The 27,853-nt window shown below is 31.7% G+C and overlaps 3 protein-coding genes across 3 annotated transcripts; 1 reads left to right on the top strand and 2 right to left on the bottom strand.

Annotated features, from left to right (window-relative positions):
• Positions 1–2,942: 2,942 nt before the first annotated feature.
• LOC121207782 (major pollen allergen Ole e 10) lies at positions 2,943–3,772 on the bottom strand. Its single transcript, XM_041078163.1, has 2 exons — positions 3,398–3,772; positions 2,943–3,290 (listed from the first exon to the last, which is right to left on the bottom strand). The coding sequence occupies exons 1-2, from the start codon at positions 3,747–3,749 to the stop codon at positions 3,265–3,267; spliced, it is 378 nt and encodes a 125-aa protein (XP_040934097.1). The 5' UTR covers positions 3,750–3,772; the 3' UTR covers positions 2,943–3,264.
• A 9,500-nt stretch (positions 3,773–13,272) lies between these two features.
• LOC107934392 (major pollen allergen Ole e 10) lies at positions 13,273–14,560 on the bottom strand. Its single transcript, XM_016866815.2, has 2 exons — positions 14,128–14,560; positions 13,273–13,628 (listed from the first exon to the last, which is right to left on the bottom strand). The coding sequence occupies exons 1-2, from the start codon at positions 14,504–14,506 to the stop codon at positions 13,603–13,605; spliced, it is 405 nt and encodes a 134-aa protein (XP_016722304.2). The 5' UTR covers positions 14,507–14,560; the 3' UTR covers positions 13,273–13,602.
• A 5,242-nt stretch (positions 14,561–19,802) lies between these two features.
• On the top strand, positions 19,803–24,052 carry LOC107943261 (glucan endo-1,3-beta-glucosidase). Its single transcript, XM_016877008.2, has 4 exons — positions 19,803–20,292; positions 20,978–21,607; positions 22,181–22,478; positions 23,846–24,052. Exons 1-4 carry the CDS (start codon positions 19,828–19,830, stop codon positions 23,869–23,871), a joined length of 1,419 nt encoding a protein of 472 aa, XP_016732497.1. The 5' UTR covers positions 19,803–19,827; the 3' UTR covers positions 23,872–24,052.
• The last annotated feature ends 3,801 nt before the right edge of the window (positions 24,053–27,853 follow it).

Below are 27,853 nucleotides of genomic sequence, written 5' to 3'. Positions count from 1 at the left end.
AAGCGGCCTTATTACATTTAAAAACCCAAAACTTCAAACGTAAATAAAAGGATGTTCAGTTCACCAGAAGAAAATCAAACTTTCAGAACGGGTGGCCATTCCGAATTCCCTCACAGCTCCAAGCCCACTATGGTTGGGGATTACCTGCGTGGATGAAAATAAAAGGGGTGAGTTTGGGGAAACTCAGTGTGTAAATTAACCCAACCATAGCCTATATCAGCTCAAACCACAGAAATAGAATAAGTTGGCCTTAGTCCAAAACAGAATTCAGAATAAAGCCCATAGGCCCATAACAGAACAGAACATATATTACATGTTTATGCAGAAACCCAACCATATCCAACCGTATACACCCCCGTACCAACCTTACACTGTATGGGGAGACAACTCGACCCACCCAACCGCTACACACCACAGAATTTGCAGCATGACTGCCAGAACAGATAATGTGACAGAGTCACCAGATACAGATAATCGTGGCAGAGCCACCAGAACAAATATATGTGGCAGAGCCACCAGATCAGATATTTGTGGCAGAGCCACCAGATCAGATATTTGTGGCATAGCCACCAGAACGCTTCCTCCATAATATAACCCATGTCCCCATGCAACAGATATATAATCATGGCATACATCATACAGAATCAGATCGTCATGCTTTTCAGTCAAAATTAACCCTAGGGGTATAACGGTAATTTTGCACCTAGGGGTATAACAATAATTTTCCATACATAGGGGTATTATAGTAATTTAGCTACTTTTAGGGTTTTCATGCATATCCTAACTATTTACGTACTATCAGAACACTTACCACGCATACTTACCAAATTGGGCCCGTTGGCCCATGAACCCGATCTTTGGCCCATTAAGCCCAAATTATCAAAATGTACGCAATCGCGCGTACTGCAGTTTATTACTTTAGATTACCAAATATACAAACCCAACTATCTTACGAGCATTCGTACACTCGCAAATTCCCAAAATACTGACTTTTCGGCATTTCGGCTTCTCAGCTTTTGCCAATCTAGTCTATGAGAGGGTGTCAGTTACACACCTGTTTGCGACGATATGCTGACGAGATCCACACACGAACCGCCTACAATTGGATTACTAACACGTTAATCTAACTATTCAAATACAAACTACGTATTAACCCCTTACGATATTCGGCCAACCACACCTACAGATCATAGTAAACTTATAAGAAAACAATAAGCAACTCATTAACAAATTTTTGTCAATGTTTACCACATAATCATAATTTCACTGCAAGCTGTCTTCCTGAGCAACAGTCACTAAATTATTTATAACTGGAACTACGAAACTCTAAATCAAGTTCCGTTAATTTTCCCTGAAAATAGACTCATATATCTTCTATCCATAAAATTTTCAGAATTTTTGGTATGGCCAATCAATACCAGATTTTTCTTAAAGTTTCCCATGTTTCACTGTTTGACTAATCTGATCACTCTTCATTACGAATCAAATTTCTCATTGTACAGAATTCAAAATATGTTCTCGTTTATTTCATTTGAAACTAGACTCATTAAGCTTTAATTACATAATTTATGCAGCTTCTAACTCATCTCCCACAATTTATGGTGATTTTCCAAAGTCACGTTACTGCTGCTGTCCCAAGCAGATTTATTACCAAATCACTCTTTCACACCTAACTTGCATGCTTGTTATTTAAACATGTATATCACCAATCAATCATCACATATCTATGATTTTACTTAAGTATAATCTCCATTTCATCATTTTAAAGCACAACATGTTAGCTGATTTTTCCCTTTAGCATCTAAGGCACATGCATGCTCATTTGTTTGGCTCAACTTCACCTATCTTCCATTTTTCATCAAAAGAACATGAAACAACAACCATTTCCTTCATTTTAATTCATGACTAAATGCTCAAAACACAACTAAAAATCAAAATATACTTCAAGAGTTAAGGGAGAATCAAGAAGAACTCATGAACCTCAAAATAGAAGCAAGGTACCAAGAACTTACCTTCAATTTTCCTCCTCCTAATGACCGAATACTCAAGAGCTTTCTCCTCTCCTTTCTCTTCTCTAACTTTCAGCTATGATGAACAAAGATGGACAAAACTTTGTTCTTTTCACCCCTTTTTCTTTTAATAAAACTTCATATTTCATCCATTTAATTCTTTAATACAAAAGACATGAAATTCTTATCATGAAACATTTACCTAACTCATTATCATGAAACATTTACCTAACCCATTAACATTTACCTAATCTATTATCAATTTGTATCAATTTGTACCATAAATTATGGATATCAAGTGTACATTTTGTCTACAACAACATGATGGCTGGCCACTTCATGTAAAATGGGAGGTTTGTCATGCAAATCCTCCTATTTTGCACTCCTATTTATTTGGCCACTTCAATTTAGCCTATAGCATTTTCAAACATTTTCACATAGGTTCTATTTCATAATTTCACCCCATTTTTCTTATGAAACAAAAATTAACTAAAATGTCGGGTTCTATGTTAAGCTTGGGCTTTCTAGAGGCCCACTAACATAATTAAACCTATGCCAACATTCACAGGATTCCCGAAAATTGGGGCGTTACAATCTCTCAAAAAAATAATTAATTATATAAATTATTTTTTAATAAATAATGTTTATAAGAATATTTTTTATATATTTAATTAATTTAAATAAAAATATTACATGTTATTTAAAAATCATGAACTAAATATATATTACAATAACAATATTAGAATAAATAAAGTAAAATTGTTGGTACAATGTCTAGAACTACCCCTATTCCCTTCCCAACCCATAAATAAGAGGATAATGCGCTTCAACACACTCGACTCCACGTCCTCATGCATTGGCAACAATGCCTATGCCAATAAAATTAAGATTCAATTGGCTTTTCCCCTAAATTTTAAGTCAATTCAATCAAAATTCAATCAAATATTGCTAAAATTTTATTATCCACAAGATATTGCAATTCATCATTTAATATCTAGAATTACATCTATTCATTTCGTAAGAATCTATTTTCAAATTATCTTTTACATTTCCTTTTGAAATTATTTTATGGTGAATGAAAACTATAGTCCATAAAAACGAAGATATTTGAATGTTAGAAATTGTTATTTTGAAAATACGTAATAATATATATATTTTAATGACATAATCTTTTGTTCTTGCAAAAAATATATATATATATATTTACTAAATAAATCTATCCTCTTTTTTCGAGATAAACAAAACCTTTAAGCCTTCAAACATATTTGCATTTTTCAGAACCTGCACCAAAAAATGAATAAATAAAATTAAACAATGTCTTTGATTTTTCTTCTTTGATTTTAGTGTTATAATTAAATTTAACTCCTAAAAAATATATTTGAGCTTACTTGGATCGACATGGGTGATTTGAGCAGTGCCACTAAAATCACAAGCACTATCAACGCTACCTTCCTTCCGGTAGTAAGAATTCATGGCAAATTGTGCACGAAACCTCACAGTGGCTGGATCACCGCAAATTCCACCTGGTTGAATCGGACTACAATCGATGCCTTGACCGCATGCCCAATCTAGGTTCTTTTGCAATGCAGCGTCACTGGCTTCGGGTTTCGGCACACAATACCTCTTATCTTCACCATGCAATAATTTACCCTTGGATGCAGCTTCAACGGCGGTGGAGGAGAAGAGGTGGAAAAAGACGGTGCCGAGGAGGAGGAAAGAAACACTGCTCAATGATTTCATGATTCTAACTTTATTTTTATTTGATCCTTGATTTTTATTTTGGGTTATAATTTGGGTGTATATATACACAAGATGAATCAACCATGGAATGTAGTCTATGATCAACATTTTGACATATGGTGGACATTGAGAATTAACAGTTTAGTCCATTAAGGCTTTTGACATTTCAGAATATTCCAAAATTAGATTTTTAAATTATTTACCAAGTTTTTTTTTTCTTTTAACTCCTATTATCTAGAGAAAATTTGTCCATAAGCTTGTTTATCCGAATACATTAAACTATGTGATTAGTATATAGGGTGTTTGTAATTTTTTTATAAGAGTTAGAGATTGTCGTCTAAGTTAAATATATTACTTGACTACTTAGTTTTATTTTTGTTACGTAATATATATATCCGATTACAAAATGCACTCGCAACAAATATTTCTAATAAATAATTAAATGTACAAGTTTAAAAAATATTTATTGTTTTCGATTTGTTAAAATACTAGATCAATTATAATCAATAATTTCATCAAAATACCAACTAAAGAAGAATAAGCAATATCATAATAAAATCGAACATATTATTGAGATATCCACGATAAGTTTTCAAGGCAGTTAGATCCAATCTCCTTAAAGCAAAAGAACCAACTATTGAATTCGATTTAATTCAATCTTCAAGATATGTTCCTTCACATGAATCAATCTTCAAAAATTGAATATCACACAGTCTAAGATATCAACAAAGATTACAACCTAAAGATTTGCTTCAAAACATTGCCAATTTTAAATAAGGCAAACTATGAAGGTTCTGCAATGCCAAGTGTAGTTGCAACTACTCGTGGCACTACAAAAATATTAATTTATTTATGTTTAAAGTTTTAATAAAAGAATATACAATCAACCCTTTCTATAACAACCACCCGCTATAACAACCAAATAGGTATAACAACAAAATTATACTCTTTTTTTTTGGGTACAATAATAGATTAGAACATGTCTAATTGAACAAGCTTAACTGCTTCAACTCTCATACATGCTCGAATTATAGATATCTTTCTCCAACAGATCTCGCACAGAGAGGGGTGGATCTTCAAGCGTGACCAAGCAATTAATTTTGTCTTCGTCCATCTTAGCTAGCTAATCTGCAACTTTATTACTATCCCGTGAAATGTGACGAAACTTAATTTGCCAATCTTTGGAGCACTATTCATGTATCAACCTACTTTCAGCAATACTACTTATTGTTGCAAGTCCATTCCGCAAAACATCAACTAATAACACAATATCACATTCCAATTCAACTTGTCTAAAACCTCTGTTCCAAGCTAATTTCAATCCTTCTAACACAACCTTAGCTTCAATAGAAAAGATACCAGACATACCTGTTCTCATTCGGAACCCAACAAGCCACCCACCGCTTGGTCCTCTCAGCACCCCACCTATTGTCGTGCTTGAACTGTTCCTTGAAACCGAGCCCTCAACATTTATCTTAACCCAACCAGTCATTAGAGGGTCCCACCTTTTCCTTGACATTAAATGAAAATGATCTTAATTACAATATTATTTCAATAAAATGATAAATTTCATGTGAAAAAAATTCTATTAATCATATTTTATCAAATGAAAATAATCTTCAATGAGGGGATTTAAAGATATTAATTCAATAAACTATTAAGTTCCCTAATCAAATATTCTAACATGAATTTGGAACATCGTAAACTTATAAATTGATTACTTGAATTCAATAACTCATAATTAATTAATTAATTAATTTAATTTGATAAATGACCACCTCGCCAACCCTCGGTGCACGAACACCGCGGTTGAGCAAGAATCAGCACTAAAACAACAATCATATCCAAATAATTACGTGCGGTGTCTGCAAGTGTGACAAGTCAATTGTAATATAATTTGTACAATAGGGTACAAGAGTACTCCAAGGATTTCAAGGATCAAACCCAAATGAGTCGACGATTAAGTGAATTCTAGCTAAAAACATGCAAACAAAGAGTCTAAACAACTACTCGCTAGATACTATAGTACATCAGGCCATTAAAGAGTGTGCTTATACCAATTAATTAACTAAAATTTGCAAATGACTAAATTGTAAAGAAAACAAACAACACAACTATCAAATATGAGAAAACACAATAAAAGAGAGCAGTTGGTTGATTTCCATGTGGATGGTTGACTTTCAAATTAGGAATCTAAATTGTTATTACTCTTAAATTGGCATCATTTTACCTCTCGGCCTCAACTTTACCAAATTAGACAAATTAGTCTAGTTTATCTCTCGACCTTACCAACTAACCTGGGATTTATCAAATTTGTGCCCAATAAGATCTCCTCTTGGTCTCACTTATCTTAATTTTCCCTTAGGGGCATCAATCCTAAGTTTTTAAGTTTATTTGATTAAGACCAATTTTACAATTTACTCCCCAAACCCAAAAATCAATTACCCAACATTTCCATCAATCAACTTCTAAGTATTTAGCCACTCGTTACCATTACTAAGCTAACAAACAACAAGGAAACAACCATGAAAACCATTGAAATAAAACTCAATAAAAAAAAGATGAAATGTTGGATTTTTTATAGATAAAAAGAAAGCAAACTGAAATAGCATTAAACTCAAGATTAAAATGTGATTACAACAAAGTTTAAGGTGATAAACATGTAAATAAACCTAAGTTATAGTTATAACTAACTCAACTACCTAAGAAAATAATAGGAAAACAAATAAATTGCAGAAAACTAAGTGCTACAACTACGGAGAAGACTAAACCGTAAAGAAGATGAAAATAAAAACTAAGGAAAACTATCCTAAAACTTGTGCCTAATATCTCCTCTCTCTCTCTCTCTCTCTCTCTAGCCAATTTTTAGCTCTTTTTAGTAGCAATTTTGACCCATTTTTATGACTAAAATTGTAACATCATGGTTTTAGTTAAATCAGAACAGTGGTTTTGGAACCATAAATCTGAGGTTATAAAATTATTTTAATATTATTTTTTGTGTTTACAGCATGTGAATATATATGTATGAAAATTTTGTGAGTTAGTTTTATCGTTTAATAGCTAAATTTGAGAAAAAGGACTAAATCGCGTAAAATGCAAAAATGGCATTCTATATGTTAAAAGTGTTCAATTGCTATGGTTTATTAAACTTTAGGTCCTTATGTTGTGAATAGACCATGGATAGTGAGAATTGACATGAATAGCCAACCATTATATGTTTATTAATGGCATTTAATTAAGGTTAAATTTGTAAAATGTTAAATAACTTAAATAAATTAAAACATAATAAAAATTAAGCTTCATATTATCTTTCTTGGCCGAATATTAAGGAGAAAAGAAATATTTGAAGAACATCTAGGGTTCATCTCTTTGAATCTTTGATTAAGGTATGTATTTTGCTCGGTTTTTGATGATTTCTATGTTTTTGTGATCGTTGCTTCGTGTACTAGCTAGCCCGTACCCTAATTTCTAAAATTTTTGATGATTTTGTGAAGTGCCATTGATGAGTCATTGAGCTCTTGAATATTTGATGATGGAAAATGAGCATTTGTTGATAGATTATTATGTTTTGTTAAGTGATTTTGAGTGAAATGCCTAAATAGGATTAATTTGTGAAAAGTGTAAAATGTGTAGTTAAATGTGTGAAATATTGATAAATATGGGCTGTTATGGAGCCTATAGATATTCGGTCAAGCATGGGTTAAATTGAATTTCATGAATTTTGTGTTTTTATGAAATAGGGACTAAATTGAGAAAATGTGAAATTATAGGGGTTAATGTGTAAAATTTCCAAAATTATGTGTTTTGGATGAAATTGAATGAATTTAGGAATAAAACAGTTAATTTTTAATGTACATAGATCAAGAACGAAAGGAAACTGATTTAGATCGGGGAAAAACAAAAGTTGACGAATAGTCGATTCCGTTCGTTTATTTCGAACACGAGGTAAGTTTATAAGCAAATAAATGTCTTTAAATTGAATTATATGTGTTTACTCGCCATTGAATTGTAATGAATGTTGAATGATCACGTACAAGCAAGAATCGATGAAATTTTGACATTCGAAAGTCCATATGAAACTTAGGAATAGTATTAGATACGATTGTCATGACATTAGGTTATCGAGATGTGATTACATGTAAGACCATGTCTAGGACATTGGCATTGTATTGAGATTACATGTAAGACCATGTCTGGTACATTAGCATCGTTAATCAATTTCATGTAAGACCTTGTCTGGGACAGTGGCATAGATATGTGATAACATGTAAGACTATATCTGGGATATGGCATCGTACAAGCATATGTGATTTTCAAGTATCCTTAACGATTCCGAACAGTTCAATGGTCAAAGTCAAGTTGAGAAAGAATATGTTAATGAGCTAAGTGACTCAGGTACGTACGAGATTCATACGAGAGTCGAGAAGTGAAGTAAATGATGAATTTGATTAAGATATTGAATGTGTGTACAATGAGAAAGGTTTGTGAATTCATGTGTGATTAGTTATGTTTAGCATAATTGAATTGATATGCAAAGATGCATATGATAGATTTATTTGTATATGGCTTACTAAGCTTTTAAAGCTTACTTTGTGTGTTATTTCCATGTTTTATAGATTATCGAAGCTAGCTCAGACATCGGGGATCATCGGGAATCTTCATCACACTATCGACTAATTGTTGGTATTTTTGGAGCTTTGTATATATGGTATATGACATGTATAGGCTAGTGTGATTTTGGTATGTTTTGAGTTATGATATTAGCCATGAGATTTGGCTTGCAAATGATGATGTAAATGGCCATTTAAGTTGGCTTAAATTATGTGTTTAATAAGTGATACATGTGATGGATATAAGTTACCATGTGAATTGGCATGTTTTGGCTGCCTATATATGTGTTGACATGGTACCAAATTGGTTACTTTGTGTGCATGAGAAAAGGGTGGCAAATTGGCTTTACAAATGGCCTATTTTTGTCCACATGGGTAGAAACACGGGCGTATAAGTCAGTATACCCTACAGTTTTGACACGGCCTAGGCACACAAGCTTTGTGTATGACACACGGGCTGGCACATGGGTGCGTGGTTGGCCTTGTGACCCAAGTCAGTAACCCCCTTAGATTTCACACGGCCTAGCACAAGGGCGTGTCCTCGGCCATGGGGTGCAAGTTAGTATGCATGCCCTGTTTTCACACAGCCTATGACAGAAGCGTGTCTAGTAGCGTTGTGAGGCACACAGGCTATTCACAAGGGTGTGTGACCCTTAAATGCTTGAAAATTTTCTAAGTTTCCCAAAGTTTGCAAATGTTATCTGTTTAGTCCCGAACCACTTCTAAGCATGTTGTAAGGTCTTGTAGGACCTTACATGGGACAATGTGTTTGATATGAACGGATTTTGATTATGATTGCATATATGTATGTGAATGAGGTGTGTTATCCGGTAATGCCTCGTAACCCTATTCCGGTGTTGGATATGAGTTAGGGGTGTTACAAAAATGCCCCTTAATGTGTCTTTTTTGTTAGTGCTTTGGTTGGACATCGACTATCCTTAATGTCAATTTTGTCCCATCACGACAGTGATATCGCGATACCCAGGCCTGAATATTGCAATACCAAGGAAGGTCTTGAAAATGGGGAGTTCCCTTGAAGGGTTGGATATCGTGATACCCAGTGTGGATATCGTGATACCCAACCTTGGATATCGCAATACCCCCTCATTAGTGATGTTTTCACTCCAAATCAAGCCACCATCAAGTTCCTACAACACTCAATCGATTGTTAAGGTCCAAATGGTGCATTTGGCCAATTTGAGTCTCAAAATAAGTACAAAACACATTAAACACATATTAAAGAGAAAATCAACAAACTACGCTAAACTACGGAAAATATACTAATTAGCTAGAAAACAAGCTCCTTACGAATAACGGGAAAGCCTGATTTGACATATCAAATTATGGCAAACAAAACTCCCCCACACTTAACTCTTTGCTTATTCTCAACGAACACACAAAACATGCAAAAAGAGATGACTTTTTGACTAAATTGGACAAAAAGGCAACATGGTAGTAACATTTTGAACTTGAACCCGAACTATCTCACATGCAACCTAAGAATGATATTTAGTTAACACAAGTATTCTTAAAGCACACAAAAAATCAGTTCAATAAATTAAAATGCTAACAAATATAGAGGCAATTCAAATGATGATATGTACAATTATGTTATCCATCAAAATAGACTATGTGGATACATTAAGGATACATAAAACAAATTGAAGGTGTTCATCCAAAGCAATACAAGCAAGTCAAGAGAAATTTATAGTGGAATATTAGAGTCCCAAAGGTCTTCTAGGCTTGTAACATGAAGAGGCTTAGGATGGTTCGAAATTCAAATAAAAGGTCACTCTAAACGGTTTCAAGCACTAGAAATAGTGAAGCACATGACATTGTCCCCCATTTGCCCCTAAATTGTTCATAATGCTTGCCTCCTTATTTCTCCTTCTCTCATCTTCTTTATCTCTCCGAGAATTAGAAGATACTATATGATATTAATACGTAAAGTAAACTACAAGTACCAACAAATTATAAGTAAACTACAAGCACCAACAAATTATGAAATGAAAATTTGATTTGTCAATTGAGCTTTTTTTTTTTCTAATTGCAGCACACTTTCACTTAAATGTTTTTATTCTCACCTTACTTGTACTTACACGATTGGTTTTTCAAATTGAGCTTAAGTTAATTACTTGCAAATCTTAACGAATTAGGACAAATAAAACTCATATTTCAAACTAAAAGTTGATATTAAAATTTTATCCTTTTCTTTCCAATTCATCAAATGATATATAGAATTACATTGCACGATAAGGATCTATTTTTTTCGTAAAACATTATTTTAGACAGAATTTTTTTTGAACAATTTGAACAAATATTAATATTTTCATGACAAAAATTTATTTATTTTCCTTCTAAAATTTATTTTTAAAATAATAAAATTTACAAAACTCTTCAATCAATAATTGGTACTAGTATGGTTTTCAGTGACGGTGCATTGGGTTGATTATTTGATTTTATCAAATTATAGAATAAAAATTTAAAGGTTAAAATATGCTTTAAGTCCCCACACTTCGTATATTTGAAATTTAGTCCTTTACTTTTCAAATTTAAAAATTAGGTTCAGTTGTTACCAATATTGAAATTCTTCAATTAAATTCTTGGGTGTGATATTTTGAAATTAAAAAAAAATTCACTTGGTAGTCATGTAAAAATAAAAATAACATTGAAAATATTAATTAAGTATTTTTTTTCTCAAAAATGCACATTCAAACTTGTGATGGTAAACTAATTTTTTCTATTGAAATAGTGCTTTTTTTAAAAAAAAATTAGCATCAGCATTTTGATTGAAATAGTTAACAAGATTAATTATTTACACTAACAAATGACATTATGAAAGTAGAGGGACCAAGTTATGTCAAAAAATAAAGTATATAGATTAAATCTCAAGTTTCAACATTCTCTAGGGGCCAAATTTAAAATTTAACCATTATCTTATAATGTCAATAAAAAGTAATGAAAACCTAAAAGAAATAGGAAGCCATGTGCCAAACACTCGTAGGACATTCAAATTATATGTAACTACGTAATAATTTTAATTGAAAAGTTAACTATATTAATTATTGGGACTAATTAATAACATAATAACAATGTATTGACCAAATTATGTTAAGAATTAAACTATAAAGATTAAATCTCAATTTTAGGTATAATAAAAGGACCAAAACTAAAATGTAACAATTCTTAAAAATGTAAAAAATCACGTGTCATAAAAGGTTCGAAGTATGGTTTTTAGCCCACTCATTGCGTTGTGTTGATTATTTGATTGTATCAAATCATAAAGTAAAAGTTTGAATGTTAAAATATTATCTAAATCCCTATACACTTTGTACATTTAGAATTTAGCTCCCATACTTTTATTTTCATGAATTTAAAAATTTAGGTCCAGCTGTTACCACCATATTGATATTCTTCTATTAAATTCTTTGGTGTAACATTTTGAAATTAAACAAAAATTCACTTGATAGTTATGTAAAAATAAAAATAACATTGAAAATAGAGGTGTGTATGAGCCGGGCTAGGTCCGCCCGAAATGTGTAAGGGTTTGAGCAAAAATATAAGCCCGAAAAATGGGCTTGGGTCAAAAAAAGGCTCGTTTAAAAAACGGGTCAGGCCTCAGGTAAGGCATTTTTGGCCTAGACCGGGCCCGACCCGGCCCGAATTCACTAAATGAAAAGAAATCTATTTTTGTAATATTATTTTCTCCCTATTTTGCTACTATTTTGTTGTTATTGTTTGGATATTATATAAAACTTATTTATTGTTAATGTTTTTATTATTTTAAAGGCATTTACTAATTTTGTTATTATTTTAGAGGTATTTTCTTGTTAAATTGCATCTATTTTAGTGTTATTTAAGTATACATATTTTTTAAAATTTATTTTTAATTTGTTGTGAAATATTTTTTTGATGTTTTTAGTATTTTTGATGGTTTATATATATTTTAAAATTATATAAAAAATTAATATAAAAATTAATATGGGCGGGCCAAGTCGGGCTCGGGTTTTAACCTTTTTATTTGGGCCGAGTTTGGGCAAAATTTTAGGCCTATTTTTTGGGTTGGGCCGAGCCTGGGCCTAGCAAACGGGCCTAAATTTTTAGTTCGGCCCGGCCCATGCACACCTCTAATTGAAAATACTAATTAGGATTTTTATTAAAAACACTCATTCAAACTTGAGATGATAAATTTTGATTTTGATCGAAATAGTTAACAATATTGACTATTTAGACTAAACTAACGACACTACAAAAGTAGAGGGGCCAAATTATGTAAAAAAAAAGGATATAGATTAAATCTCAAGTTTCAACATAATTTAGGGACCTAATATAAAATTTGACCATTGTCTTATAATGTTAAGAAAAAGCTATACAAACCTAAAAGAAAAGCCACATATCAATTACTCTTACGGCATTCAAATTATATATAACCACATAATATTTTAATCGAAAAGTTAACTATATTAACTATTGAGACTAACTAATAATAACATTATAAAAATACACAGACAAGATGATGTTAGAAATTAAAGAATAAAATTAAATCTTAATTTTAGGTATAATAGAATGACCAAAAACTATAATGTAAAAATAATAATAATAATCATGCGTGTCGACAGAGGAAGGTCTTTTGGACCTTCTTATATATGATTACTAGTATGGATCCTGTCACACTTCGTGTTGGGTTAATTATTAATTAGTTTGAGATTAACTTATAGAGTAAATACCATAACAAAATATACTTTAAATCTCTATACTTTTTATATATTTGAAATTTAGTCTTCGTACTTTTATTTTTAGGAAATGAATCGCTTTATTTTTCGAATTTAAAAATTTAGATCCAATTAACACCATTAAATGCCTATGCTAAATGCATTGGTGTGACATTTTGAAATTAAAAGAAAAAAACTCAATTAGAGCTATGTAATAAAAAGATAGCATTATAATGAACTTTAATTTTACAAGTAATTTTGATAGTGGTAGGAGTTACATCAACATTTTAATCAAAATAAAGTATTTGAACTAATCAATGATATTGTAAATTTTGAGGCACCAATTTATATAAAAAAGTTGACGTGTAAAGATTAAATTTTAGATTTGAGTGTAGTATAGAGACCAAATTGGAAATTTGACTATCGGTGTATAATCTTAAATTAGAGTATAATATAAGGACTAAACTTGGAATTTGACCATTTCCTTATATAATAAAAAAGTGGCCCACGTGGCAACCAAAGGACCATCCTTCAAAGATATGTGCATTCGCCATAACCTGCATCAGAAAATAAAGACCCAATTAAATAAAGAAAAAATGTCTGATTTTTATTTTGTATGGAATTTAATTTAATTCCTGTAATTTCAAATTAAAAAAAATCTTACTTTAACCAATTCATCCTTGGGTTTTCTCAACTTTAAACCCATAATTTAATGGCATGTTTCGTTTGGGTGTCATAATCTCACTTCAAGATTTTATCTCTCAACTCTAAATAAAAGTTAGAAAGTCTCTAAATACTACAACAGATAAAATCATGACTATTAAATAATTTTACGTCTGAGTAGACTAAAATGATAATTAAATAAATAATTTAAAAAGTAAAAAATATTTTAAATTTTATAAAATTAATTTAATCGCTTGTTTTTTTGTTCCGATTTTTTCTCTTTATCGATTTCAAACAGTTTGTTCAGAAATTAGTTCAATCCCTACTAGTCGGTATCCGACTGGTAGGATGAATTCGTAGCCTCACCCCCCAAATAATAATATTTGAACTTACTTGGATTGGTATCGATGAGTCGACCAGTGCCTTCAAAATCACAAGCATTTTTAGTTTCACCTCTCGTTCTATAGTAAGTATTCATGGCAAAATCTGCACGAGACCTCAGGCTGGCCGGATCATCGCAAACCGCTCCCGGTTCAACCGGACTGCAATCGATGCCTTGCTTGCATGCCCAATCCAAGTTTTTTTTCAATTGAGCATCACTAGCTTCGGGTTTCGACACACAAAACTTCCTACCATCGCTTTGGCTTAATTTCGAATCACCCTTGGAAATTATAGGGGGCTTAGAATCGTTTTCAACGGCGGCGGTGGAGGAGAAGAAGTGGAAGACAACCGTGCAGAGGAGGAGGAAAGAAGCACTGCTCGATGATTTCATGATTCCAATTTGTTTTAATGATTTTGATCCTTGTTTTTTTTTTTTTGGGTTATAATTTGTGTGTATATATAGAGAAGATGAATCAACCATTGAATGTAGTTCATGATCAACATTTTGACATATGGGGGACTTTGAGAATTATTAGTTTAGTCCATTAAGGATTTTGACATGTCAAAAGATTCCAAAATTAGATTTTCAAATTATTAACCAAGTTTCTTTCTTCTAACTCCTATTATTTAGAGAAAAATTGTCCATAGAATTTTTATCTGCAATCATTATATAGTGTGTTCGTAATTTTTTATAAGAATTAGAGATCGTGATCTAATTTAAATATATATTATTTGACTACTTGATTTTATTTTTGTTTTTGTTACGTAAAAATAAATAAATATATGTAATAGCTTTATTTTTGAAAACTACTATTGTTATTTATTGTAAAATATAAAGGAATTGTTGAATCTTATAGTCAATAATTGCTTAAGAAAAATATAGTGCTTGATGATCGAGGTGGTGATAGAAGTGGACATTTAAAATGATATTACAATAAACAATAGAAAAATAGAAAACAGAAGAATTGTTTATGCAAATCGGTTTTACTATATTTGTAGAGCCTAATTCAATGAGTAAATCTACTATTTTTAACTCCAATACAAGTGATTTAAATCCTATCACACTCCGGTATAATAATCTCACTTTTGTATCTAAATATCTTGATCACTTATCTTTAAGTTCTTTCCTTGAGTACTTAGGTAACTTGTGTTTCTCTCTCAAGGCACTCTCAAATACAAGTTACTCAATGGAGAGTTAAGTGCTGTAAAAACTACTTAGTTGTAACTTACACAAGCCTCAAATATATAAGAGATTAAGGCTTATTATGATAAAGATCAATTACAATCAACATCTCACCAATATAACCTAATAAAAAGGCTTTACAAATATCCTCATAAAGTCTAGAATATATAAATAAAAATTTAAGATAAGTCTTCAAATTAATCACGTTAATCTACACAACATAAGGGGTCTGATTTGCTTGATTCAAATTAATTCACTCTTCAAATGTTTGTTACTCCACAATATAAATTTTCAAATATGAGATAACACATGTTCACAAAATCATCCAAGTTGTTGCCCAATTGATTTGTTGAAAAGATTGTCAACTCTAAAAATGACAAGCTATATTAGTCATCGAAGTGCTAGCCGTAAGCCACTTCCATAGTTCCATTGGCATTTCAACAGCCACTTAAAAAGAACTTTCCTCAACAATAAACATCTATCGAGGTTGAACAAAATTTTTATATTTAGAGCACAAATTTATCTTCACAAATCAATCTTGATTTGTACAAATATCATCAAATTAATTATCTTTAATATAAGGATACAAAAAATCATAAAATTAATCCATAAATTATCTTTGAAAAATAACATTATTTGATTCAATCTCTAGTCTATAAATAAACATGAGATTAATCGTACAAAATCTTCAAATAGAAACAAACAAATCATCAAAATATTTTGATAAAATATGAGAACAAATAAGTCAAGTTATATAGTTGATATAGTGATAACACATAAGACAATCACTTCAAAAACTTAAGTTAATTAATACCAAAGATGGATGGGAGGTTTGGGCTACAAAGATTGAGGGGCCTAAAAAATAAGAACAAAGTTATGGAGGGTGTCGAGTTTGTGCTTTGTGATGTTGTTTAATGATTAAATAAATGAAGTGAAGCATGGTGAAAAAAATACTTGGACAGACTCGTAGAATGATGATGAATCTCTCCTAAGGTCATGTCATTCGGTGCATAGTAATTGGTTGAATCTAGTAACCTTTGGCTCGATATATAGGACACGATCTCTCGCTCTTTTGTCAGTCTTATACTTTGATCTCTGACATGTACATTGTACTATTGTCAGGTTCATAACTACCAGGTCCAACTAAACATTTGTGAGACTTATATTTTTGGATATGCTAATTTTTTGGGAAATGGGACTTAGTCTTTTGGGTTGGCATAACAAATTTTAATTTAATATAAAATATCATGCATGATGACTGTATCTCTAATTTTAATTTTAGTTTAATTTTCAAATATTGTAATCAACATGTTGTATATAATTTTTTTACTGCATATTAGACTTGTTTATGGGTTGAATTATCCGTTTAGGCTTGAAAATTTGTCTAAAAAATGAGTTGTTTATAGGTTGGGTCATCTAATCGAACAAAAATATCGTTCTCAAAAAATGGACTTGGACAAAATTTAAAACTTGCTTTCTGATTGGCTGGGCGTTAGGTAGGAATTTTTTAGCCCGAGGTTGGTCCGGATATATATTATGTGATAAAAGTTCATTATATTAATTATATATGTTAAATAATAATTATATATATTTTTATATTAAATCACTAACCGAATAACAATTGAACCCATTATCCAAATTCAAAAATATCTACTTAGCAATATAAAATTTTAAAAATAATATTTAATATAATTAAACATTTATTATATTTATGTTAACATTTTTTTAATATAAAAACTTACTTTAATATATTTTTAATGTCTTAGAAAATATTTATTTTAGTCTTTTTTAGTGCATTTAGTGTATTATATTTTTTTATATTTGTTTTTATATAAAAAAATTAATTTTATAAAAAAATCAAATATGGATGGATTAGGTCAGGTCCAGATTTACCTTTCTTAATTTGGATTGAGCTTGGGCAGAAAATTATGCCCATTTTTAGGCAAGGCCCGAGCTTGAAAAATTGGTCTAGATGCTTTGCATGGGCGCGACCCAACCTATAAACAAGTCTATTACATATACAAACAATTATATTTACTCAAAGGAATTTTAAATTTATTAGTTTTTCTTAATATATAGAATTAAATAAAAAAATATGTATATAATTATACCAAATCAAAATTTCATATTTATAATTACATTAATTATTTTTGAACAATCTCATTATAAGTTATGATCATATCTGCTCTTTTTGACACAATGCTTAGAAGTACCCATAGCCCCTCCCCAATTCATAAATAAGAGGATAATGCACTTCAATGCACTCGAACCGATTGTATTAAAAGTCTAATACATTTTAATAAGTTTATGTATTTTTCAAAAACTTTATTAATGCAAAAAATTACAAAACATCATTAACATTTTTCGATGTTTGTCTCATAAAAAAAGCGTCATTAGCAATCCAAAAAAAAAATTTAGAGTAAATTACACCAACCGTCACTTAACTTTGATACAATTGACAAAACAGTCACTCTTATTTCAATTCAGTCATTCAACTTTCGAAAAATAATAAATTAGTACTACTAACCGGTTTCCGTTACAGACGTAATGGGAAGATGATCTATCATCCCACTGTGTAAATGACCCCAATTTAAAACCTAGCTGGGTTAGGCAGTAAAAGAAAAAAAAAGTAGAGAAGAAGAAGAAAAAGAAAAAGAGGAGGAGAAGAAGAAGAGAAAATTTTAGAGTGCTTCAACAACAACATGAGGTTGTGGATCGCAGTGACGATAGTGGGCCAAGCTTCACAAAGAATATTTTCGATGACGAGAACAATCGAGAGCTTTTCTTCACTGTATCTGGCCAAATGCACCATCTCATCTCATCTCAAGTCATCTCTATTTCTTCTTCTTCTTTTCTTCATTCAAATTGATCTGTTTTAAATACAACAAGAACAACATTCAAAGGAACAAACAAAATACCACAATGAAACATTTCCTATAATTGAAAAAAATATTCGACATCAAAGCTAATTCTCACCACCAAGCCTTAAATATGTCACCACAATTAATACCTGCTACCACCAAGGTTGAAGCCATTTCATTACCTTTCTGATCTACCATTGAGAATACTACACTACCCACTTGTTCTGATCGTATAGTATTCATACTAGATGCTTTGGACGTAGAATTTTTCATGGTTTAGGGATAAAACAATGCGGTTGTTGTTGTGGCAATCAACTTCAAAGCGATGGTCACCGCAGTTGAGAGGTTGGGTTGGTAATCGAAAAGGGTAGCTCATTGAGACATTTCCACAAACAGTTGGGTTGCAATATTTGTTTCCAGTTTTGGCAATACAAGATTGGAAGCAGTGGTTTGGCGACACAACAACAGCAACCACAAGGGCATAGATTAGAAGTTGTGGTTTGGGTTTTGGCATGACAAATTTTGGACGGGGAGAGATTGGATGGTAGAGAAGGAGAGAAAAGAGATTGATGGTAGATTGAAGCAAAACACCATATGTGAAAACAAATATTGTTGGGATGGAGAAGAAGAAGTATAAACATATAGGGTCATTTATGAAAAAAGTAAAAATATTGGGCCATTATTAAAAAACAAAAAAGAAATGACGAAAAAAAATAGTCACCCAACTTTGTCTCATCCAATGTGGCAAATTAAATAGCCACATCACCTATCCCGCTAGGCCTGTAACAGAAAATATTAATGGGTGACTGATTTGTTATTTTTCAAAAGTTAAGTGACTAAATTGAAATAAAAGTGATTGTTTTATCAATTGCATCAAAATTAAGTGACTGTTAGTTTAATTTATCCAATAACTTATTCAAATCAATGATATAGATTATTTGCACTAAATCAAATATGCAACTAAATCATTTTCAAACTATATCGGTAAACTATATAATAATTATACCTAAAACTAATATTTTCTTTTTAAATAGAACTAAAGTCGTCATAAAGAGATCATAAAGTCTTAACAAAGAGTGATTGTGAGGTTTGATCTCGAGAATTCAATTCCCAATGGAGGAATACATGGTTACATTGTAATGGGTTGGGTCCCTTTACAAAGTTAAAAATCTTAATGCATAAAAACAAATTGAAAAGAAATGAGTTATATTGATATAAGGATTGTCTAACTACACTTGCTAAACGTCGAAGATTGAGAATAGGTTCATATAAACAACTTTATTTGTTTACGTCCTCTTGGTGATGGATTGGACTGGTGAATATCTTTTCGAGCTAGTAAGTTGAGCTTACACTTTTTGCAAAATCTTTGATTCCGAGTTATTATTTGATAGTTAAGTTAGTATAAAAAAATTGTAATGGAGAAAATTTAATTATATTTATTTTTTAAAAAAAAAACAATAGCCAAATAGTAAGGGTTAATAAGAAAGAAAACTATCTAATTTTGGAATACTTCGAAAGGTGATGCATTAATGGATGAAGCTGTTAATTCTTCAAGTTCCCCATTTGTCAAAATATTCATCATAAACTACATTTTCCCAGTGTCCTTATATACATTATGCATAAATTATAACCCCAAAACAAAATCAAGGGTCAAACAAAATTGCAACGATGAAGTCATTGACCAGCCTTCAACTCTTCCTTCTCCTCTTAACCACCGTCTTCAACCTCTTCTCTTCCACCGCCGCCATCGGCGTTAACTATGGCATGGTTTCAGATAACCTCCCTTCACCGACCGAAGTTGCCAACTTCATCAAAACGAAAACTATTTTCGATAGCGTCAAAATCTTCGACACCAACCCTGACGTACTTCGAGCCTTCGCCAACACCGGCATCACGATGACGGTCACCATTCCGAACGGCGAAATCCCTAATTTGGCCAACGAAGGGGCAGCTTCAGCATGGGTGAACGCCAATATTCAACCTTTCCATCCACAAACTAAGATAAAATATATATCTATTGGCAATGAAATTGTGCTTATTGGTAATCCGGCTCATATTAATGGTCTTGTGCCAGCAATGAGAACTCTTACCGAAGCATTGCGTAAAGCTGGGCCTCAGTTCCAAGATATTAAGGTTTGGTACATGCTTTATATTATATTGTTCAGACAACACTATAAATGATTTTTTAATTATATTTAATGCACAAACAGTTAAATTAAATTTACGAATTAAATATGATATATCATAAAAAAATTAAATTAAATTTGCATAACTTATTTTATAATGATATATGTGATTTGATTCATTAATAGTATATAAAATACTAACACTTAATTATAACATTGGTTCATAGTTCATACAAGAAGGGCGAAGCTAAATTCGTTGGTAAGGGAATGTAACTGAAACATAATATGTCATTAAGCATGCTTAAACTCACTTCTGATTTATTATTGCAAAAGTAAACGTAATTAATTAAATTAAAATTCGATCAACATGTTTTTAATATATATGAATAAATATTAAGTTTATACATAAACTTTAGTCTAATATATAATTTGATACAATTATACATATGAAATTTGAATTGGAATTCACATGTATACATGAAACTTTGATTTGAATTTAATTGTATGTATTTAAATAAATGAATATATATAAAGATTAATATAATTATTTACATATGCAATATATCAATATAAAATTTTATACATAAAGTCTTACATAATCAAAATTTATGTATGACATTACACATTTAATAAAAATTTAAGTATAGTTTTCATATTTATCCATGATTTATAATGTTTTTATTCATTCATAGGTTACATCAGCTCATGCCCTTAACATGTTCCAAGGTCTGACAGTCCCAAGTTTAGCCAGGTTCAGGGTCGACCTTACCGAAACCTTCTTCAAACCAGTGCTCCAATTCCATCAACAAAACAAATCCCCATTCATGATCAACCCATACCCATACTTCGAACTCAACGTCATGTCCAACAACATCGATTTCGCCGTTTTCAGGAAAACCCCCGGCGTTTTCGACCCCGCCAGCAAAAAAACATACAGCAACGCCTTGGATTCTCTTTTGGACAAAACCTACACTGCCATGTCGGCACTCGGTTTCGGAGACGTGGATATCGTCATCGGTGAGACCGGTTGGCCTTCATTGGGTGATCCAGGGAACAAAGCTGCTGACATGGATAATGCAGCTTCATACAATGGGCATTTGATTAGGAAAATAGTTTCGGGTGTTGGGACGCCATTGATGCCTAACAAGAAGTTCGAGACTTATATTTTTCTGTTGTTTAATGAGAATCAGAAACCGGGTCCGCTTACTGAGAAGAATTGGGGATTGTTTCAACCGGATTTTTCGCCGGTGTATACGTCTGGTGCTTTGCGTGATGGTCCTCAACCTAATCTTAGTAATCCTGGATTTGATTTCGAAGTCAAGGTATGATTATACTTAAAAACCATAAAAATGTTAAATTGTGATTTTGGTCCTTCTATTATGCTTAGAGATTTTTTAATTATGGCATTGGATAGTACGAGTTTAGATATTTTCAAATTTCTTAGTTGGTTTCGGTGGACTCAGATTTAAATATCTTAATTATTACTTAAAATGGATTCAACGTGAATATAAATATTAATCCTCATATATTTATTACTCGAATTCATTTTACTTTTTGTGTATAATGAATTTGGATTCGATTATATTTTTAAATTTTTTAAATAATAAAATCAAATATTAATATCCATTATTCACTTTTAACATTTTAAATTTTTTTGGACTTACTAAATTTGGATTTGCATATCGAATTGAAATTTTTAATTTTAATATATTGATATTCAGATAATGATAATAAGATTTAATGTGGATAAATAATCGAATTTAGATTTTAAACTACATTTTTTTATTTCAAAGATAGTTTTTACAGTTCAGTATGGTGAAAAGACTAAACAGAATTTGACGTTTATGATTTGAATAGCTTCATTAATTGTTCTTAATTTTCCTCTTTTGATAAAGCCTGGCCAGCCACTACCAAAGCCGGTTCAACCAATGCCAGCACCACCAGCGGACAATGCTAAGAAATTTTGTGTGCCCAAACCCGAAGCTACCGATGCTCAATTGCAGAATAACCTGGATTATGCATGCAGCCATGGAATCGATTGCCGTCCGATTCAAGCGGGTGGGGTTTGTGTTGAACCGGCCACCGTGAGGTCTCGTGCAGCATTTGCCATGAATTCTTACTTTAAGTCAAAGTTGGGTGTTGATAGCGCCTGTGATTTTAGCGGCACCGGTCAAGTCACCACCGTTGATCCAAGTAAGCATAAAATAATATTAGTTTCTTTTATTTCATTTATTTCTGAGGTCGTAGGAATTATATTCTTCCCAAATGAAAGGTTAAAAATTGGGAGTAAGGGAGTCAAGCTAATCTCACATATTGATAACCTCGAGTTTGCATAATATTCAATTTGAATGATCGAATATTTATTTTTAATCTTGATCCTAGGTTGAGATATAATCGAGCTACTCAAGCTCGATTTTACTTATACATAATATAATTTAGCAACATAAAAATATTTAAAATGAAAAGTTTGTTAAGGCTTGCAAGCCGTTTGATCCAAGTATTATTAAGCTAGAATTCTGTTCAATTGATAACTTGAGCTCGAGTTTAGCTTGATAATTATCAAATCAAGATCAAGTGTTTTTTTTTAATTGAACTTGAATATCTTACAAGCATTAGTATCTCATTCACACTCCTAGTTGGATTATTAAAATTTTAGTATCGATGGATCTAATTAAGAAACATATATTTGAAATCATTTGAATTGAATTTAGTCTAATTTTATACTCAATTTATGTAGTCTTTAGACTTTTGAAATTTAGTCTCTCTACTTTTAAATATTTCAAAATTATAGTTCCTCTATTTGTCTGATTTAAAATTTGAAGCCCTATAGATAATACTATTATTGATTTTTTGTTAAATTTGAATATGCTATCAATTGAAATTTTTTGAGAGGGTGGTCGATTCCTTCCGAAAACATCTTCAAATTATCGTCCGTCTAAAGTCAATTGACCCTCACCAAGGCAATATGGTCCCCAACTCGAGTCATTGTTTTGTCTCCTGATTATGTTGATAGCCCAAGCCTTAAGCAAGGTTCATAGATCAAGAGCTCTTCGTGAAATCGAACCATGTATGACACTAACCACTTACCAAGGAAATGGTGATCCTACCAATGGCAAATGACCACCATTTCCTTGGTAGCCCAAATTGGTGCTCATGTTTTGTGAACTTCACTTACAAATCAGGCTCTCGATAAAATTAGAAGACAAAATCTTAGGTTGACTTGGGGATAATTCCCAACTTGTGGAGGAGTCTATAAGCTCTAAATGAATGACAGTTAAAAGGTTTCTCTGAAAACCGTCAACCTCCACTCAATAAACTTTAATTTTTTAAATAGGAGTTTTAAATATTAAAATGTCACATATTCAATTGTAACGAAAGTACATTATTAGTCTTATCCATTACACTTTCTTTTTTAAAATTATTAAAGTAAATGAGTTAAATTCATGAAATTAAAAGAATGAGATTAAATTTCAAAGTTTTAGTACGGAGATGTTAAGAATAACTAAATAAAAATTTTATTCTAATTTTATTTTTTAACTGTGAAATTATTTTTGATGCAGGTTATGGCAATTGCCGCTATGTCTGAAGAATTTGAAGTAAAAACATCAATTATTGAGTGACGAAATTTTAGTTTAAAATAGCTTTTACGAAAAAAATAGATCCTTATCATGCAATGTAAGATTGTATATTCTTTGATGAAATGCCAACATCTTTGTGTACATCTCTTTTAGGTGTTTATTTTGAATAAAAGAAACTTTATGGAGTTAAATTTAATTAGATTTGATACTACTTTTATTTTGTTTCATTCAATAGAGCTTATTTTATTAGGTTTTTTACATTGTAAAAATTAAACTTAATATTCACTAAACTATTAATTAATTTACATAATAATATAACATTAAATCAAATTACATGTAAAAGATTATAACTTCATTTTAAATTTATATTTAGCATAAATGAAGAGTTTAATTAATAACCAAAATATTTAATTAAAAATTAATATCCGAAATAAGGATAACTCAAATTTTAATATTTCTCGCTGGTTAATTAATTAGATAAGAGGAGAAAATAATTATAAATTTATTGAGTGTTAATTTCTCTATCCCTCTCTCATAAAGGGTCCTCCTAATATTTATAAAGCACGGTTTATTGATGTGACGTACTAGGGGTAACTAGGCGCTGAGTGGCAACACATTATCCCCTAAGGGTGAAGTGTGTCTGTAGGTGCCCGTAGGAGGATGTTGGCGAGTAAGACAATGGCGAGCATGCGTGCCCTAGATAGAGAACAGGCGAACTGGATGATAATGAGAGGTTGGATCTCGAGACAAACATTCGTTCAGGTTAGGGCACGCACAATGGATGGTGTGCTCTATATTTTATACAAACAAAATTCAATTAGATATGGATAAAATTGCCTTGTTGGTGCCTCAGATGATAGTGGCGCCTATGGTAGCCTTCATTTCTACATTTTGAACATCATTTTGGTTGGTGTATTTTCTGAACAAGGTGTCGTGTATTTTCAGCATCGGTTTGCAGTACCTAAACCCTTTGATACACGGCTCGAAAGTCGAAAAATGACAGCGGAATATGCTCTTCCCTGAACATCATGATTCTCATAATATGAAGGAAGCATTTCCATGACAACGGCAACACCAAGGACGATATCTTGGGTAGCATTTATATAGGTAGGTAGCTCATTATATGATCTATCTCATTCTCCATAGATTCATGCAATAGCATTTTGCTTTGCCATCCATGCTTTCTTATAAGAAATAATTTAGTCAAAGTTTTTGCGAACCTTGGTGATCAAAACTGCAATGGTACCACTGGATTTGCTTTAACCAAGCTAATAATAAAGTAATAAATGATACTACCATCTAGTTTTTTATTATCTCACGACATACTTGCAACTTGACACATACGAAGTCCATATTTTCAAATTTCTCAAAATTTTTCTTCTAACAATATTATTCATGAATTTTCCACCTATTGGCTTCTTAAACAATTATATTTACTCAACGCAATTTTTAATTTATTTGTTTTTCTTAATATCTAGAATTAAATCCAAAATATATATAATTATACCAAATCAAAGTTTCATATTTATAATTATATTAAAAAAATTTTAAACAATCTCATTATATATTCTAATTATATATGCTCTTTTTGACACAATATCTAAAACTATTTATAACCCCTCTTCAATCCATAAATAGAAAGATAATGCGCTTTATTGCACTCGAACCTATTGTATTAAAAATTTAATACATTTCAATAAGTTTATGTATTTTTCAAAACTTTATTAGGCAAAAAATTACAAAAACATCATTAACATTTTTCGATGTTTGTCTCGTAAAAAAATGTGTGGTTAACAATCCATCCATTATGGTTGCGAAAAAAGAATAAAAAATTTTTTATTCAAATCAATGATATAGATTATTTGAACTAAACCAAATATGGAACTAAATCATTTTCAAACTATATTGGTAAACTCGATGATAATTATACATAAAATTAAGATTTTTTAAAATAGAAATAAAGAGATCATAACGTCTTAACTAAGTGTGTTTGATTGTGAGGTTTGATTTCGAGAATTCAATTGCCAACGGAGGAATACATGGTTACATTGTAATGGGTTGGGTCCCTTTACAAAGTTGAATATTAATACATACAAACAGATTGAAAAGAAATGAGTTATATTGATATAAGTATTGTCTAACTACACTTGCTATAAACGTCGAAGATTGTTTCATGATTGTATCTTTCGAAAAAAAGGTGGTTCATGAGAGAAGATGATTCTTTTTATATATAGTCATAATCCAATTTTTGATTAATCGATATGTGATATTTTCCTCCATCAATACTAGTCTCTTTAGGCAAGGGCGTGGAGTAAGTTTTTGCCTAGGGCAAGATGGTTTGAGAATAGGATCATGCAGACAACTTCATTTGTTTACGTCCTCTTGGTGATGGTGAATATCTTTTCGAGCTAGTGAGTTGAGCTTACACTTTTTCCAATTTTTTTCCCGGGTTACTCTTTGATACTTAAGTTAGTATTATTAGAATATACCCCATTCCTTGCCCATACCTTGCTCATACCTTTCCCATACCTACCCATACCTTGGAAAGGTCAAAGTTATGGGCACCAAATATTTATTTAGTGTTGGGCATGGGATAATAGCAATTTTTGGTCCCTAATTGTATAGGGACTTTGCAAGGTGGCCCTTGAACCTCAACTATAAATAGGCCTAACCATTGCTCATTCTAATCATCCCACATTTGCCATTCTCTACTTAAGGCATTGTTCTCTCTCCCTATTTGTAAAGTTTCACTTGTGTTTTGGAGTGAAATATATTTGGTAGTGCCCGAGGACGTAAGCAAGATTTGCTGAACCTCGTTAAAATTCTGGTGTTCTTTACTATTTATTGTTCATATTTTCTGAGTGTGATTGTAGTGATTTATTGTGCTATTAAATTACGATAGAGGGATATTCTGACTAGGAAAGCCTTGGTACTTAAGTGATCCTCGTGATTCACCTCTCTTTCCTGGGAATTGAACTTAGTGTGATTTTTTAGTACAATAATTTTACTCTTTCACCGCTTCTGCGCAACAATTGGTATCAGAGCCAGATTCGTACTTGGGGAATACGACTGTTTACGGTACTATTCACGTATACGGCACTATTCACGTATAGTACTATTTACGTATATAGTAGTTGAGATTGAGGAGAAAAATGGCAGCAGCATCGTCATCAGCAAGGACTACTGTGACAAATGCAAAATTTGAAGTAGAGAAATTTGACGGTGCCAATAATTTTGGTATGTGGCAATGTGAGATCCTAGATGTCTTATGTTAACAAGAGCTAGATGTAGCCCTTGAAGAAAAGCCTGACAAGATGGATGACAAGGAGTGGGCCAAGATCAATAGACAGGCGTGTGGTACAATCCGCCTATGTTTGGCCAAAGAGCAGAAGTACTCTGTCATGAGGGAAACATCAGCGAAGAAGTTATGGGATACACTGGAAGAAAAGTTTCTAACGAAAAGTCTTGAAAATAGGCTTTATATGAAAAATAAACTTTATCGATTCACGTATGCACCCGGTATGTCGATGAATGACCATGTGAACTCATTCAATAAAATTTTAGTAAACTTGCTAAATTTGGATGAGAAATTTGAAGATGAAGACAAGGCATTATTGTTGTTGAATTCCCTTCCTGATGAATATGATAATCTTACCACCACATTGCTTCATGGGAAGGACACGATCACATTTGATGCAGTCTGTAGTGCGTTGTATAGATCTGAGACTCGAAAGAAAGATAAAAGAGATCACAGAGATACAACTGCAGAAGTCTTAACAGTAAGAGGTCGTTCACACAACAGCAAATTTGGTAGAAGGGGAAAGTCCAAAGGGAGACCCGCCAAAGATGAATGTGCCTTTTGTAGTGAAAAAGGGCATTGGAAAAAGAATTTTCCTAAGCTACAAAAGGGCAAGGCTATTTCTAATGCATGTGTAGCGGAGCATGATGAGGAGTCAGACTTTAGCTTGGTTGGCATGGCAATGGCATGTC

Source organism: Gossypium hirsutum, chromosome A10 (genome assembly GCF_007990345.1).
Source record: "Gossypium hirsutum isolate 1008001.06 chromosome A10, Gossypium_hirsutum_v2.1, whole genome shotgun sequence".
Classification (NCBI taxonomy): domain Eukaryota; kingdom Viridiplantae; phylum Streptophyta; class Magnoliopsida; order Malvales; family Malvaceae; genus Gossypium; species Gossypium hirsutum.
This window is presented reverse-complemented; position numbering and strand designations above follow the sequence as displayed.